The sequence below is a fragment of the Phacochoerus africanus genome, chromosome 10, assembly GCF_016906955.1.
Source record: "Phacochoerus africanus isolate WHEZ1 chromosome 10, ROS_Pafr_v1, whole genome shotgun sequence".
NCBI classification, from domain to species: domain Eukaryota; kingdom Metazoa; phylum Chordata; class Mammalia; order Artiodactyla; family Suidae; genus Phacochoerus; species Phacochoerus africanus.
Window position 1 is genome coordinate 70548378 of NC_062553.1, and position 18027 is coordinate 70566404.

General features: G+C 45.2%; 1 protein-coding gene across 5 annotated transcripts in view; it reads right to left on the minus strand.

The window, feature by feature from the left end:
- BTC (betacellulin) overlaps window positions 1-13409 on the minus strand; it is a 48990-nt gene extending 35581 nt beyond the window's left edge. Inside the window, exons 1-2 of one of the 5 annotated variants that reach the window (XM_047799151.1) lie at window positions 13026-13163; window positions 6991-7042 (exon numbers count right to left, since the gene is read on the minus strand). In XM_047799151.1, coding sequence (XP_047655107.1) covers window positions 6991-7039 — 49 coding nt within the window. In that variant the 5' untranslated portion in view covers window positions 7040-7042; window positions 13026-13163. Of the gene's footprint in view, window positions 1-6990; window positions 7043-9787; window positions 9809-12585; window positions 12806-13025 lie in introns of those variants that run through there. The other 4 variants (XM_047799150.1, XM_047799153.1, XM_047799149.1 and 1 more) reach the window with 4 other exon arrangements.
- Window positions 13410-18027: the final 4618 nt, after the last annotated feature.

Consider the following 18027-nt stretch of genomic DNA (forward strand, 5'->3'; position numbering starts at 1 on the left):
AGATCCTTAACCCACTGAGCGAGGCCAGGGATGGATACTAGTTGGATTCATTTCTGTTGAGCCACAAAGGAAGCTCCTCAAGTGATTTTCTTTGTCAAAATTCTTTACCATTGGCTCTCGGGGACTCCAACTATTCTGTCTCTTCTCTTCTCAGAGAAGTCAGTTTATAGTTTCTCAGTTTGAAACGCCATCTACCAACCTCCAAAGTATTCCCAACGTGAAGCAACATCATAGTAACATCTATCATTCATAGACATATAAGAACCCTCGGTGGCCTTGTGGTCCAGCTCCTACCTCACCTAGGAACCACCTTACACAGCTTCCCACAGATGCCATCCAGACCACAGACACCGCCAAGCTTGGGAATCTCACCACATCCCAAGGAGGCTGATTCCATTTTTTCAGAGCGCTACTTGAGAGAAAATTTCCCAAGTTTAGGTGAGAGCTGTCTTCCAGGAATCTTAGTTCATTAATCCAAGTTGTGTATGCTGAACTACACAGAGGAAACCTTCACTGAGTCAATTTTTCAACTATTTTATTTTATTTTTATTTTTTATTTTTATTTTTTTGTCTTTTTGCCTTTTCTTGAGCCGCTCTCACGGCATATGGAGGTTCCCAGGCTAGGGGTCTAATCAGAGCTGTAGCCACCGGCCTACACCAGAGTCACAGCAACGCGGGATCCGAGTCGCATCTGTGACCCACACCACAGCTCATGGCAATGCCAGATCCTTAACCCACTGAGCAAGGCCAGGGATTGAACCCACAACCTCATGGTTCCTAGTCAGATTCGTTAACCACTGCACCACGACGGGAACTCCCAATTTTTCAACTATTTTAAATTGTCGCTCATAACCACAAGTTTCTCTTTGCTACCCACCACCCAACCTCTACCCTTTCAGTTCTGTGTAAGTGTGGTGTGTGTGTGTGTGTATGTGTGTCTTTGGCTTCTCCATCACTCTCTTGTCCCTTGTCTTCCCAGAGCACCGAAGATTTCCTCAGAGCTCACTCACCAGTGAGCTCCTCGTAAGCCTCAGATTCCCCCACCTCCACAGTATTTGATACAGTTGGCCTTTCCAAATCTTCCATCTAAAACTCAGCCCTCCCTTGGCTCCCTGACTTATCCCTCCCCTTTCACTCAGCCCCATGCATTATTTTTCTGACTCCCACATCATGCATGAGTGCCATCAGCACTCTACTTCCCGTTCTCTTTTGCTCCATCATTTTTAGTGTGATAAAGTCCATATAACATAAAATTGGCTATCTTAACCACTTTAAAAAGTACAGTTCTGTGACATTAAGTACATGTATATGGTTGTACAATCTTAACCCCCTCATCTCCAGAATTCTTTTCATCTGGCAAAACTGAAACTCTCTACCCACCAAATAACAGCTCTCTGTTCTCTGCCCCCTCCCCCCATTCCTGGTACCCACCATTCTACTTTCTATGATTTTGCCTGGGTCTTTTTTTTTTTTTTAATAATGCCATTTGATTTCACAACATAGCACAGACTGAGTATTGGAACAAATATTTACTGAGGATTTATTGTGGGCTCGGCACTGTGCTAGATCCTGCAAGTATAATCAGCTAAATGATTCATTTCCATTTTCAGCCCTATTTTCTAACCAGATGATTGTCCAAACTGGCAGGCCCTTAAAATTTCCTACAGAGCCCTTTTTTAATAAAATTTTTATTTCATAATCATTTCAGATGTACAGAAAAGTTGCAAAGTTCAGAGCATTCCTGTATGCCCCTCCCCCACGTCCGTTTCCTGTCCTGTTACCACCTTGCATTACTGTGGGACATTTGTCAAAACTAAGAACCAGACCTGGCACACCACTGTTGACTAAACTCAAGACTTTAATCTCACTTCATCGGTTTTCCATTAATGTCCTTTTTCTGTGTCAAAATTCTTAGTCTCCTCTGGTCTGTGACAGATTTTCAAGTCTTTCCTTGTGGCCTTTTTTTTTTTTTTTTTCCTGGACATTTACAGTATTCAAACAAGCTCCCAGGTAGGAGACCATACAATATATTAAAATTAAGTCTTAACAAGTAATTAAAAGCATAAACTTATGTACATTACAAAACTTTCTGGCTTTACTTCCTAGGAAATGCAGCAAAGATAGCACTGCATTAAGAATTCAGGATCCTGGGGGTGCAGTAGGTAACACCAGCTGTGAGGTATCGGTGTTGGTGGCTGGGAATAGAGTTGCTTTCTTGAGAGAATCATTTTGGGCCAGAGAGCCAAGGTCTAGAAGGCATGACAACCAGGACATTCCTTGGTGATTAATTAATCAATTAATTAATTCAGGATCCTGCCTAATGTCCTTATTTTGAAAAACAAGTCCTGATCCAGTCATTACCACATGAAGTTAACTCTTTGTTCTAGGCATTTGTGTCTGCTCATTCTCAGCAGCACCAAAAAAAATTATTACTAATTTTTCTCCCATTTTTGCTCCACCGCCGTCATAGAAGAACCGACTCAATTCCCTATTTCCTTGGTGATTTTTTTTCCCAGTCACTCCAGTCAATAATAAATTCTCCTTCTCTGAGATGTTTAGTCTATACTATGTAATTTAAACTTTGTGATGTATTAAACTACTATACAATGTTTCAATTCTGATGAGCATTTATACTCAATATAGTACCCTCTTTTTGCAGAGCCAGTGACTTAGACAATTCTCCTTAATGCTAAACACAGTACAAGACAAACTTTATAATAGCATTAGACACACTTACACAGTAAAAAGTTTTAGCTATGTCTTCCTCATTATTTCATGTTTTAGAAATAAAGACTGTACTTTCCAACAAACCATCCAACGCTATGCCATGGTGGTTTTGGATAAATTCTTTTCTTGCTTTTGGATAAGATCATGTTTTGCTGATGGTGGTAGCTAGTACCCAAATTTCAGCAGCAAGTCTCGTTCTATCCAGTAACCTACTCAGGAATATAAGGTACAGCCGCCATCTCAGTGAGAAACCGTCTAAAATAAATCCTTGTTACTAAATCCAAAGACATTAGAGATGGAGTACAAAGAGTGGTTAGGAAACAAGAACAATTAAGTCATTTCTGATGATGACAGCTAGGAAAGTGTGTGTATGCACATATGCTGAACCTGCAAAGCTGACATCAAGATCGTTGTGATGGGCTATGAGACGCTACTGGTCTAGGAGGACTCCTGCGCTGTGTGCACTCAGATTTATTCGCTAAACAAATATATATTGATCATCTACTATGTACAGCAATGTTCGAGGCACTGGGAATATAGCCATGAACAAATCAGACAAAAATCCGTGCCGTGTTTTCCCTTGTTGACCTCCAGTGATGAATCTTACAGGAGTTTCCTTTGATCTAAGTACAAACACACGTCAATTGACTTAATGACCACAATGATTCTATTTCTCTTTTTAGACAATATCTATGAAATAACTGAAAAGTTATTTACATATTCAAAAAGTTGAGGGTATTAATCACATATTGAACATTTTCTGGCCACTTACTCTGTTAAAATCTTTTCCCACATTGTCTCATTTTACCCTCAAAACAATCCTTGGACTTCTCGCTGTGGTGCAGTGGTTGGCGAGTCCGACTAGGAGTTTGACCCCTGGCTGCGGGTTTGATCTCTGGCCTCGCTCAGTGGGTTAAGGATCCGGCGTTGCCCTGAGCTGTGGTGTAGGTCACAGATGTGGCTCGGATCCCATGTTGCTGTGGCTCTGGTGTAGGCCAGGGGCTACAGCTCCGATTAGACCCCTAGCCTGGGAACCTCCATATGCCGTGAGAGTGGCTCAAGAAAAGGCAAAATGACCGAAAAAAAAAAAAAAATCCTGTATCCCTAGATGACAGGCACTGTTATCATTATTTTCATTCTATAGATGAACAAATGCAGCACAGAGTAAGTAACTTTCTCAATGCTACAAGACAGCTAATATGGAACAAATTCATATTTATGCATGGCTGTCTGCTCTTTAAAATCTGAAAAAAAAATATTTTGTAGGAAAACTTTTCTAAAAATAACTTGTTTATTTTTCTAACATTTATAAATGAATTTTGACATTGCATAATCCTTCATTCTTCCAAAAATGACAATTTTTTTTTGGTTAAGGTGATTATTTATACAATCCCAATATATAAGACCACCCCATTTTGATGAGGCTAAAGGTATTCAAACTATCTTGCAAATATTTTTCTCTGCTATTGAAGGCCAACTTTTAATCTGATTCATGTTAAGATGCTGGGTTTTGGTGCCAATGACAGGAAGTGCTATAAGGCTTTTCATTGCATAAAACTAGGATCAAAATTAGCAGTTAAAGAAGAATCTATAGAGACTTTTTTTTAGAAAGCAGATAAGCATTTTGCTTTGGCAGTGTCATGTCTTCTATTTGCTCCTTTCTATCAAAAGCATCCAAAATAGAACTCTTTTGAGAATTTTTATCTCTTGCCTATTTCATAACTAGTGGAAGCAGGAATTTGAGAAATAAGGGCAAGAGAAAGTTTCTCCATCAGTTGGTGGATACTGACTACATTCAGGAAGTACCCAGAATTAAAATATCCCCATTTTTTTTAAATAAATGAATTTTTCTGTGCTTTCCAATTATTGATTATAATAGCTCAGGTTAATCCAGAATTTACTATGTTCCAGGCACAGTTTAAGTGCTTTATGCAGTAACTCATTTAGTCCACATCGTAGTTGGCTTTATTACTTTCACAGATGAAGAAATGAAGGCCAAGAGGATTTCAGAGATTTGTGCAAGAGTAAGGAGCTGGGGTAAAATCACAGCACCAGGACAGCCCTGCCTGGATGGTCTGGCTCAGAGTCTACACTCTTGACCACAACATCTCACTGACTCACAATATGCTCTTTTTACCCATTCTCAGTAATAAGCCTATGGCTCCAGTCAGGGGGAGTCTAAAGCAAGGTTACCCTTTTCATCTGCCCTGAGGAATGTTCCCTAAGTGTCACAGTGCTGCAAGCAGTGCAGGAAAGTACAAGAGTCACCTCGCAGGTTCGAGTTTACTTAAGGATAGGGTCAGATGAGGATGGCCAAAGTGATTCTTGGCACGACCAAAGTAAAACACCTGGTCTGCCTGATGCCAACTGTTCCCTACCAGCTGGGATGGCCTGGGCCTGGGGTATGAGTAGGCAGGTTTCCTGGCTGGACTAAAGAAACAAGAGTCCAAGAATCTGAGGCACAGGCTGAGCCAAGGATGCCACAGATGCATGGGGAGGCAGCAGGGAAATCAAAGATGGTAGGAGAATGAATTTACATGCTAGAATGAATGTACATGCTTTTTAAATAAGCCAGCAGAACTGGGTTCCTCTTAAATACAGGGATGTGTTTTTGCACTGTACTTTAGTATCCTGCCCTACTATCCACCTCACTCAGCAGCAAATATTTACGAAGATCCAGGCACTGTCACTTCATCTTCATTGAACGGGCCCATAAACCCAGAACCCTAGACAAGTTACTTAATGCCTTGTGCGTCACATCCTTCTCTATCTAGGGGAACAATCATTAGGTCTAGCTTGTGTGTGTAGTGGATAGTGTTATGTGGATGAAACAGGTTATTACACTCTTAGAAGGGTGCCCAGCACATAACTGTCTGAGGTTATATTTGGTGTGAAGGTCAAATGAGGTACTAGTATGAAAACGGTTTTTCAATGGCAAAGGTCTCCAAAATATAAAGAGTTACCACATTGGGATCCCATCCCGAAGCTTAAGCAGCTATGTGAGTACCTAGCAACATCTCCTGTCAGTCACCCTGCGAGACTGGACCCCTCAAGCATCAGAAACTCAACAGGAAGGTGGTCGTGAACAAGTCATATCTGGGTCTCCTGAAATGGCCTCATTCAGCTCCGATGACAATTTTCTGTTCTTATTACTGGGCTTTCTGCACTAGAGGCAGAGGTAAACCTTCTTCTCCTAATTTGGACCTGCCTGGCCCATCCAAAGTAGCGTGGCTTACAATGCTTAAAACCAAATATCAAAGAATCCAGACAATTGATGGCTATGAAATATTTAGGCATAATGTTAGATTAGTTAGAGAATTCCCCAACACCAACAAGTCAGACTGCATTTAGCCTCCCCAGCAAATCGATCTCAACTTCTACAGGAGCCACCAAAGCGTTTTAATGTCTTTATTTATTTATTTGCCTTTTTGCCTTGTTCCTAGGGCCGCTTTCCGAGGCATATGGAGGTTCCCAGGCTAGGGTCTAATTGGAGCAGTTGCTGCTGGTCTACGCCAGAGCCACAGCAGCTCAGGATCCAAGCCATGTCTGCGACCTACACTAGAGCTCATGGCAACACCGGATCCTTAACCCACTGAGCAAGGCCAGGGATCGAACCCGCAACCTCATGATTCATACTCAGGTTCATTAACTACCTCACCACGACGGGAACTCCTAATATATTTAATACTGAAGAGAAAGCCATGAATATAACAACTCCCAGCTGATGGTGACTCCCAACTAGTAAAACACATGTGTGTTAGAAACAGTTCTAATCAAACAAGAGAGCAAATCCCCTTACACCTCACAGAATTCAAAGGGTGTTTTTTTAAATGAAAGTCTAGAAACCACCTTGAGTCTCATGCTTTTCCCGCCCCTCTTTAAACACTTTTTTTTAATTTTTGTCTTTTTTGCCATTTCTTGGGCCTCTGCTGTGGCACATGGAGGTTCCCAGGCTAGGGGTCTAATCGGAGCTGTAGCCGCTGGCCTACGCCAGAGCCACAGCAACTCGGGATCCGAGCCGAGTCTGCAACCTACACCACAGTTCACGCCAACGCCGGATCGTTAACCCACTGAGCAAGGGCAGGGATCGAACCCGCAACCTCATGGTTCCTAGTTGGATTCATTAACCACTGCACCACAACGAGAACTCCTAAACACTTATTTTAAAAGCCTCTATTTTGACTGATGAGATTTTCCCTTGAACCAAACATGTGACAGGTAGCAGTACCAATGCTAAAAAACAGAAGTAAACTTACCACTTACCAAACAAAAGTCTTTCTGTGAAAGGATCTCTTAGCACTTCGGGAAGCATGTCCTAAGTAAGAAGAGATGAAGAAACATGTCTTCTACATCATCTCGGAGTTGTGGGCATGTTTGGCCAACAAGAAAAAGAACTGCTTTCTTTCTTTCTTTTTTTTTTTTTTTTTTCTTTTTAGGGCCGCACCCAAGACATATGGAGGTTCCCAGGCTAGGGGCCTAATCAGAGCTGTTGCCGCTGGCCATAGCCACAGCAACGCCAGATCCGAGCTGTATCTGTGACCTACAACACAGCTCATGGCAACATCAGATCCTTAACACACTGAGTGAGGCCAGGGATCAAACTCGCAACCTCATGTTTCCTCATCCGATTCCTTTCCTCTGTGCCATGACAGGAACTCCCAGAACTGCTTTCTTTATTGCATCTGCCACTTGCATGCATTCATTCATTCAATTAACTAATATGTTTTCAACTCCCACAGTGTGCCAGGCACTCTTTATACACCCCAAAGATAAGGGTAAATGAATGAATAAATTCACTATTTAGCAAAGAGGGAAATGCTATATTAATAACTCATCTTGCTATACAACCAACAGAGGCATTTTGAAATAAGAAGGTTGAACACAAACATTATTACAGTTTTTGGCACTGTTTTGGAAGCACCGATTCTGGTCTACAGATCAAGTAAATAATGTATCACATAGCCTCAAAAAATGTAAAAAATGAATAATAGTATTTCTTGGCTGTTTGACTTGATCTTCTTGATAATCGAAGCAGGTTATTACCTAACTGATGCGAATCAAGATTAAATATCTCATATCTCTCCAACCATTTTAAAAAAATGATTTATTTAAAATCTAGCAATTACAGATTCATTTGAGCTATCAAGATTTCTTTTCTTTTTCTTTTTTTTTTTTTTTCTGACCACACCTGCAGACATATGGAAGTTCCCAGGCCAGGGGTCGAATTGGAACTGCAAGTAAGGCTGAGGCCAACACCACAGCCACAGCAATGCTGGATCCTTAACCCACTGAGCAAGGCCAGGGATCAAACTCGCATCCTCATGGACACTATGTCAGGTTTTTAACCTGCTGAACCACAACGAGAACTCCAAGATTTCTTTTTTATTTATTTTTTGTTTTGGGTTTTTTTTTTTTTTTTCCTGTCTTTTGTCCTTTGCTTTTAGGGCTGCACCCATGGCATATGGAGGTTTCCAGGCTAGGGGTCTAATCAGAGCTGTTGCTGCCGGCCTACACCACAGCCACAGCAATGCCAGATCGGAGCTGCATCTGTGACCTACTCCACAGCTCACAGCAACACTGGATCCTTAACCCACTGAGCGAGGCCAGGGATCGAACCCACAACCTCATGGTTCCTAGTCAGATTCGTTTCCACTGAGCCACGACAGGAACTCCCTCCAAGATTTCTTTTTTAAGATACAAATATTCCTAGGCAAACCAGCAGTCATCAGCAGTACAAAGCATAACCATTTGAACCAGATTGCTTTTCTCTTCAGAGACACTTGACCACCTGGAATACGGATTCTTGGTGGATCCAGGGGCTTATCAGCAATTTTGGAAGTGTATCAGGATGATGGCTTTGGCCTAAACTGCATGCAACCCAGATTCTGGCTTATTTGGCCCCATCTGGGAAGACATAATTCCTTAGTGGAGAAGCTGACAAGCATGGTTTATGGATCAGAGGGGTGACTCAGGCACCTGTTTCTCTGTCTGTCCCCTATGATGCCTGTGTCCTGACATGAGCTGAACACTATTAGAGGGTGTGAAAAATAAGAGCCTGTTTCCCACTGGGCTCTCTGAGGATGTAAGAAGCACAGGGTACGGGGATGAGCAGTCTCAGCAGAGGGGGGGGAGTGCCAGGGGTGTGGACAGACACGAGTACCCTCTGTCCTGGGCACCTTTGACTTCAGCACAGATCTTGGCAAGCCAAGCATCAGCAGGGCCACCTTCCATGGGCACAACAAAGCTTGCCTACACGATGGGGGCCTTTCTTCCAGAATTATTTGGGAATTTCCACAGAACAACTGAGAATGGAGCAATAGCAAAATTTGATTTGTAACAGTTGTTAATAGGCAAGTGTGGCCTGTGAAACCTGGGATTTTTGAAGAGGAAAACTCTCCCAACTCTCTTCTAAGCCAAAAAGCACAAGTGAAGAGGCAAATCCTCAAATCTTCCCTGTGCAGGACTTTGGTTATTTCCTTCGTACATTGAGAATTTACTCTGCCACCACCTACTTCCTTTGCAACTTGAAAGCTAGATATTCCATCAGGAGTGCATTCATAGTCTCAAGAAGAACTTAATACCAACTTACATATCTTAATGGTTTAGATTTTAACAGAGGTGAACACATGTTTGACCTTAAAACTCACTCATTTTTGAAAAAAAAAATCCCCTTTTTCACTGGTTATGATTTTAGCTTTAGCTTGTTTATAGTAATTGGATGAGAGAGAGAAATTTAAAAACAGAACTAAAAGAGAATCCAATTTCTTCAAGGTTAAAAAAAAAGCGAAAACCCTTTAAGCAACATTATTGCCACTGTATTTATCAAAGAAAGAACCATCCATGGTTCTCTCTGTTATGATAAAGTTTATAGAAAACACCAATCCATGAGGAAGTAAGTGGAAGTTAAATAATATTGTGAAAAGATTTTCTCTTACATTCCCAGTAGAAATGTTGGTTAAAGATCAGGTAGAAGGTCAGCTGGGAAGGACCTTAGTCTCATCTGAAGCAGCTCCTTCATTTTGCAAGAGAGAAAAACAACGCCCCGAAAGTAGCAACTTACACGCATCTCAGAGTCACGGACTGGCAGAGCTGCGACCAGATCTCACATCTACTCAGGGCCAGCTCTCCAGGCACTTTCACTGCTGCATGCTCTCGCGCGCGAGTACACACACACACACACACACACACAGACGCGCGCACAAGTACATCACATAGCCATTGCTCACATTCTTTTCGAGAAGTAAATAAAATAACATGTGACTTCAATTAGGAAGGAGACTCAAAAGTTAAGTGCATATGAGAGAAACAGGAGCACATCATGGAAACGCTGAGGTCAACAAATTACACCCTTTGGTGTTTTTCAAGGAGTGGAGCTCTTAGGAGGTCTAGAGACTGAGTTCATTTCCCAAAGCCAGACATTTGACTAGGCCGTTGCTCACTCAGGTTGCCCTGAGTTATAATAGCACTGGATTAGCCTTCTGTTTTGTTTGTTTGTTTGTTTGTTTCATTTCTGCCTTTGGACACATTTTTGAGGAAAAAATGAAGCACTGTGTGATAGAATATAGGGACAAATGGCTATCACCCTGGAACAGTCATTTCAACATAACCTTTCTGCGGGCACCTCAGACTAATCTAGCCCTGAATTGGCTCATTCCCGGATTATACCTACGAGACGATCCTGTCTTCTGGCCCCCTCGCCCCCACTGCACTCCACTGCCAGGTTTGTCTCCTTAAATCATTATTCTCACTATATCACTCCTGTGTTCCAGACCCATAATGGTGTGTAACTGTTTACTGATTCAACTTGGCTGAGGCATGCGGAAGTTCCTGGGCCAGGGATCGAACCCATGTCACAGCAGTGACAATGCTGGATCTTTAACCACTGGGCCACCAGGGAACTCCTCGTGTCCAAATTTTTTTTTCTTTTTAGGGCCACACCTGTGCATATGGAGGTTCCCAGGTTAGGGGTCAGAGCTGTAGCTGCCGGCCTATACCACAGCCACAGCAACGCAGGGTCCCAGCCGCATCTGCAACCCACACCACAGCTCATGGCAACGCCGGATCCTTAAGGGATTGAACCCACAATCTCATGGTTCCTAGTCAGATTCATTAACCACTGCGCCACGATGGGAACTCCAGCAAACTTCTTTCTATCACCAACTTCACTAAAGGCTTTCCCTCCCCCTCCCACCACTGTCTCTTCCCTACTATTTCAAATCCTACCAAGCTTCAGTCGTACCCGCTCAGGTCTTCCAGGCAGCTTCCCCACTGCCCACTCCCTCCCCACTGAGCTCTCCTTTCTCTGGTTTCAGGATCTCCTATTGTTTCATATCGGTTAGCCCTGCATTCCCAAGTTCAACATGACATAGTTTATGGCAGGAATCATGCCTTAGGACTCTCTCGAGTCTCTTCCCACTCCCATTCCCATATGCTCTAGCATCCTGCTGACTGGAGCAGATTCTCAATGAACACACTGACTTCTGGACAGTCCAGATGAGATGGAAGAAGAGAAGGCCAGCATCATCCAAGCATTAGGACTGTGTCTAGGCCTAACTCTCAGCCCTCTTACCCTGCTCAGGCTTTGTGTCACTCCATCATGAAATTGTTTCTGACCTCTTCCTCCGCAGGGTTTGCCAGTCAGTCCATTCTCTCACTAACTATGGTTTAAGTCTGATCCATTTCCACCAAGGTCATGACACCTTTTTAGGCACCTCTCTATTTTTTTTTTTATTTTTTGTCTTTTTGCCATTTCTTGGGCTACTGACACAGCATATGGAGGTCCCCAGGCTAAGGATCTAATCAGAGCTATTGCTGCCAGCCTACGCCACAGCCACAGCAACGCAGGATCCGAGCCCCCGCATCTGCAACCCACACCACAGCTCACGGCAACGCCGGATCCTTAATCCACTGAGCAAGGCCAGGGATCGATCGAACCTGCAACCTCATGGTTCCTAGTTGGACTCGTTAACCACCGAGTCTCGACGGGAACTCCTAGGCACCTCTCTTATTCCAAGGACACAGCCAAATGGAAGTTTCCATTTAGATCCCACCTCTTCTCTTCCATAAGAGAAAGCCTGGTCCTTCCCAGGCCCAGAAAGTAGTATTTTTATCACTAAGACCCTTGAGCCTTGGAAATGCTCCTCCTCTTATAGTCATGTCCCAGGCCCAGGCCTCCCTACCCCTCACCCCAGCTAGGACAACAAATTATGGTTTCCCTTCCTCTGCCCATCCCCACCCACCCCCCCAAAGGCCCTGATGCAGAGGGCATGCCTTGAAGTGGCAGGATTTTCCCACCTAAATAATCTTCCTGCTCCCTTCCCATGCTGGAGGGTGGAGGCAACCTTGCTTCCGGCTGCATCAACTTTCCCAAGCATGGGCATGGGAAGTTCTCTGCCAGCAGACCCCCAAGGAGGTGAGGAGAGCCTCTGGGTCCCAGGCCTCCTGCCACTTCTCCCTCTGGCCACTCTTCCTTCAAACCAGGTGACCACACCCTATAGTCCTTAACCTAACAACCCAACTTTCACCGTCAAAGTGAAGAAAAGGGTTCTCTCTGCAATATCTCCTTCAAGTAGGAAATAATATATTCTAAGTAAAGCATCTCTGTGTTTCATGAATCATGCCCTGGGTATAATGGCACCTCCCTCTCCTGGGCTTCCCCAGCAACAACAGAAGATGCAGGGCTCACAAGTCGAGTCTTTTTTTTTTTTTTCTCCTCCTGCTCCTCCCAACTTCACCAGCAAGAAATGGTGTACCAATTCCTTCCCAGGTTGTGGTCATGTCTGTCTCTCGGAGGTCGTCCCCTCCCATCTCTAGCACAAGCCTGACATGCCCACGCGCCGCGCCCCGCCGCGCACCTACCAGGCAAATCTCTTTCCACCTTGCCCTGCATCCCAAGCCAAGGAGTTCCCTTTTCTCTTCCTCCCACGGGATGTCTTCTCTCTTGTCCCACGCTCCCGCTTTGGTGGATTTCCCTGCCACCACCCCTCGCTCACGGGTACCGCGACCCAAGGCCCGAGGGCACCTGTGCCCTGCGCCAGGCCCTGGGCTTTGCTCTTGCCCACAGGATCCCTTCCACCCCAGGGCCGCCCCCCACCCCCGCGACTAGGGCTTCGGCAACAGCTGCAGCCCCAGGTGCCCAACTGCGAGATCCTTCACCTTGAGCTGCCTCATCCAAGTTCTCAGACCCGTCCCTGCCAGCCGCAAGGCGCCCTCGGGTCCAGATGCCAGCGTTTCGCCCTCCCTGAGACTCCACCCTAGACTTTCCTCCTGGGTCTCCGGTAACCAGCGCTGCCACTTACCCAGGGCGAGGGCCAGGAGCAGTGGCAGGGAGCTGGCGCCGCTGCCGGGGTTGGCCCCGGCCATCAACGCCGCTGCGGGGCCGGGCAGCCCCCAGACGAGTCTCCCGCCTTCTCCCGCGCCCCCTTCCCGGGCCTCGGGCGCCCGACGGGGTGCCTGGATACGAGTCCTGGAGCCAGCAGGAAATGAAACTACTCCCCAGGCTGGCACCCAGGCTACCGGGCGGCGGGCAAACACCCGGGGCAGGCGGCCGTCAGGCTCCGCGAATATGTCCGGGAGGAGGGACCCTCCTATTTATCCGCGCTCTTTCTGCACACACCCCCCCAACGAGGCGCAGCACTTGATCGTGGTGGCCTCCACGCTGTTCCCACCCAAGTTACCCCACACCCACACCCACACTCCGGGACATTTTCGGGCTGCCCTCGGGCCAGCTCACCCGCTCCCCCTGCTGGGTCGCACCTGACGGTTCATTTTCGTGCCCCTGGGGAGTCGCGGAGGTGGGGAGGGAACCGAGAGAGCGCACGTGGAGGGGTCGAGGTGCCAACAGCGCTGGGGGAAGCCAGCTCTAAACTCCTGGAACCCACTGGGCTAGAATCAGAGACCTGTGCGTGCTCCGGAATTCCAGCTTCCCTGAGTTCAGCCGATTGCTCCTGTCTTGGAGGAACCAGAGCCAACCTTCACTGCGGTTAACCGCAGGCGTTTGACAATTTACATACAAGCCTTTCTTTTCCAGATGCAATTTGCTATCTGGGAGTTTGGGCTCTTCCGGAGCTACTTTAGGAAGGTCTTTGGATTTTTTTTTCTCCATTTACTCGTTTATCCATTGTATTTTCATTTATTTATTTAATTCACTGTCTCTTTGGGATCTATGGGGATAAGGAGAACGTTTTTTGCGGGGACGGGGGGGGGGGGGGGGGGGGGGGGGGGACTTGCCAAGTACCATCTCTATGTCATCACACCTCCTCTTTACCCAGAGGTGGAATCTGATGACCCTGCACCAAGCCTTTTCTGGAACACAAAGGCATCCTCACAGCTTTCAAAGACAGTGTGGAAAGTAACATAAAGTCTTTTCTATCAAAGGAAATCTTGGTTACTCCATTTTGCTCTGGCTCCAGCTTCCGTTGAATCAACCCTGCGACCCCCTTCCTCCTTACCTCTTTTCCCAGTAACAATTTGTTTCAAATTAGCCAACCGGGAAGAATGTGCACCCTGACCAGGCCAATGGGAAGGGGACAGGTACAACACTTGCGTTAGGGATAAATAGGGGAGGGTCCTTTGTTCTGCACGCGCACACTTTTTGGGGTGCCTGTGCCCTTCTGCAGAAGTAAAGAGCCTTGTCGAGATTTCTCCTTGTCCACGTGTCTCACTTTCCAACACTGACTACCCGAGCCAGAGTTATTGTAATTTCTAACAATGGAAAGCAGCATCCAGTTTTACCTTACATGATTAATAATTGGCCTCCAGAAGAACTAAAGGGTACAGCAGTGTTCAGACTGATCATGTTGCTCTTGGTAGATCAACATGTGCAATCATGCTCCTTAGTACAGAAGGTGTGTTTCTATAGAATTCGGAAGTCCAATAAGCATTCATGTACATAAGAAATGCAGTTCCGGCAGATGGCTGCCCCTACCTCTTCCACTGTTTAAATTAGACAAATTATGAATGAACTTTTCTTCCACAAGGGACGTGTCATTTCAAAACCAAGCCATGGATTTCCCATGGTGGCTCAGGGGTAAGGAACCTGACTAGGATCCATTTATCCGCGCTCTTTCTGCACACACCCCCCCAACGAGGCGCAGCACTTGATCGTGGTGGCCTCCACGCTGTTCCCACCCAAGTTACCCCACCCAAGTTCCATCCCGGGTCTCACTCACTGGATTAAGGATCCCAGGAAGAGGCTCAGAGCCCACGTTGCTGTGGCTGTGGTGTAGATTGGCAGCTGTAGCTCCAATTGAACCCCTATCTTGGGAACTTCCATATGCCCAGGAGGTGTGGCCCTAAAAAGGAAAAAAAGAAAAAAGTCAACTTATTTTAGTGGGCCAGGCAACCAGTATATCTGGAGGAAAAAAAAAATCAGGACTCCAGCGTTTAAAGAAATCCAGGTTTATGGGCTGGATGTTCCTGCAGCCCAGATGAAAAGGGCGAGAGCACAGGAAACCATCGGGACCTGCCATCGTTCAATCTCCGTCCTTCCCTTTTCTTGCTGCTGCTCTTTCCCTCCCTCTGGATCAGGGCCCTGTGTTGAGGTCTCTTTTCACTTTGAGATGGTCCCCTAACTAAAAACTGACTTGCTATCCTCCATAGAATGTTATTATTTTATTTTCCTTTGCCATAGACATTAATAAAAAATAGAGCAAACCTAAGGAAAAGACACCAAATGTTTACCAAATAAAATGCCAGGCCTTGGTATAAGTGTTCAGTATTCATGCCATTCAAATGGTAAATTAACATTTTCAGGCCACTAGAGTATGAAATTATGTACTTTAACACATGCGATAAGCCAGATACATTAATAACCTTCCCTAGGGCTTTATTTACTGCTAGAAAAAAAATAGGTACTCCAGAGAATGTGCCTTCCACATTTCTTGGTACCAAATATTCAGTCTCTTCAAGATCACGCAACTTTTTTATTCCATTCTTTCCTCCTTCCTGCCTTCCTTGCTTCTCTTACTCCTTCTCTTCCACCTCTTCCTCGTCCTTCTTCTTTTTCTTCTCTTGCTCAATTCATTCACTCATCCAGGAAGGTAAATTCACGGAAAGAATTCCATTCTTTCCTCCTTCCTGCCTTCCTTGCTTCTCTTACTCCACCTCTTCCACCTCTTCCTCGTCCTTCTTCTTTTTCTTCTCTTGCTCAATTCATTCACTCATCCAGGAAGGTAAATTCGCGTTCCAACCACTAACTTTGTTTTGTTTGTTTGTTTTTGTCTTTTTAGGGCCGCACCCACAGCTTATGGAGGTTCCCAAGCTAGGGGTCTAATCGGAGCTGCAGCTGTCGGCCTACACCACAGCCACAGCAACACCAGATCCGAGCCGAACCTGCGACCTACACCACAGCTCATGCTCATGCCAGATCCTTAACCCACTGAGCGAGGCCTGGGATTATACCCGCAACCTGTTGGTTCCCAGTCAGATTCATTTCCACTGCACCACGACGGGAACTCTGCAACCAATAACTGTGACCTTCCCGAGGCCTCATTCATGTAACTGAGGTGGGTCTCCATGATTTAGAGTATAAACTGAGCTGTTGCTAAGGGAAGAACAGGTCAGATCTATATCAGAATCCCAAGGTAGAACTTGTATCTCGAGAATCCTCAAGCCAGGAATTGCTTGCATGGTGTCTCTCCTGTGCCAGCTCTTGGCTGGTAGAACCAGCCCTCCCAAATCTGATAGGAGACTTAAATGGATGCTTTTGGAGGCCTTTAAACATCAATCCTTTCTCCTCCCACACAGCACAGCCTCCCTCAGGGACACTCCTCCCACTCCTCTGGGCAGGACAAAATAAGCTTGTGGTTATTTGTGAGGCACAGCACCTAAACAGACATACATGAGGGGGTCAAAAGGAAAATTCCAGAATGCATCCTTTCAAGCTCAGCATAGATTGTCCAAATGATGACTTTAAGGCATTCAGTAGTATTGGCAGATTTCCTAATGGTCATTAGCATTATCTAACTCCTTAAGAGCAGGTGAATAAGAAGAAATAGGCATGGGGAAGATAATGTCTTTATGGTAATGATAAACACTATGTTTTGTAGATGGTTAAAAAATCATAGTATATTGGAGTTCCCGTCTTGGCACAGCAGAAGCAAATCTGACTAGGCACCATGAGGTTTCGGGTTCAATCCCTGGCCTCGCTCAGTGGGTTAAGGATTCAGCATTGCTGTGAGCTGTGGTGTAGGCGGGCAGATGTAGCTCCAATTCGACCCCTAGCCTCGGAACCTCCATATGCCGTGGGTGTGGCCCTAAAAAGCAACAACAACAACAAATTTATTAGTATAAAACACGTACAGCGTTTTCAAATATTCTTGAAACTATTGAGTTAGTCTCCAGGGAAAACCAGTGGGAGAAAAATCACTGCTCAAAAGCTGTATTAGGTGATTTTGCTTTGCAATCTAGTTTTCTGTAGGAAAGGGGTTATTAGCTGGGGCAGGGGGTTCATACCTATTTTATCACCCTTTCCTCTTCAGTACTTTGGGGATCCATTTTTTATATGTATGCCTCAATCTGTTTGACTTGCTATCTTTTTAAAAGGTAGCTTATTAAAAGTTTAATAAATCTCAGACGTAATCTGAGATATTACATCTATCAGTTTCAGCTCACCATTATGACTTTTTCTTTTCTTTTTTTTTGTCTTTTTGCCTTTTTCTAGGGCTACTTCCTGTGGCATATGGAGGTTCCCAGGCTAGAGGTTGAATCAGAGCAGCAGCTACTGGCCTACACCACAGCACTGCAACGCAGGATCCAATCTTTGTCTGCAACCTACACCACAGCTCACGGCAACGGCAGCTAGAGATACTGAACCCACTGATAGAGGCCAGGGATTGAACCCAAAACCTCATGGATCCTAGTCAGGTTCATTAACAACTGAGCCATGATGGGAACTCCATTATGGCCTTTTCTTTTGACCATATTCATACATGCTTCAGAAAGATATTTTTTATTTCTTAAAGAAAATCTGGGCTTTTGTGTAGGCCTTAGTTGTAGACTAAGGAGGCAAGCATCTAAGTTGCATAATTTTAACGCTGTAACATGGCCAGGCCCTAGTCATACCTCCCTAACACACCTGCCACAGTGGCTTCACCCTTCCTACATGGTCATAGTTTTCCATCAGTGTAGACACGATTCTGGGTTGGATAACAGAGTGGAATACTATATACAATTGGTTTTGTTTTGTTTTTTTGTTTTGTCTTTTGTCTTTTATGGCCACACCCATGGTATATGGAGGTTCCAGGCTAGGGGTCCAATCAGAGCTGTAGGTCCACCTACACCACAGCCACAGCAACGTGG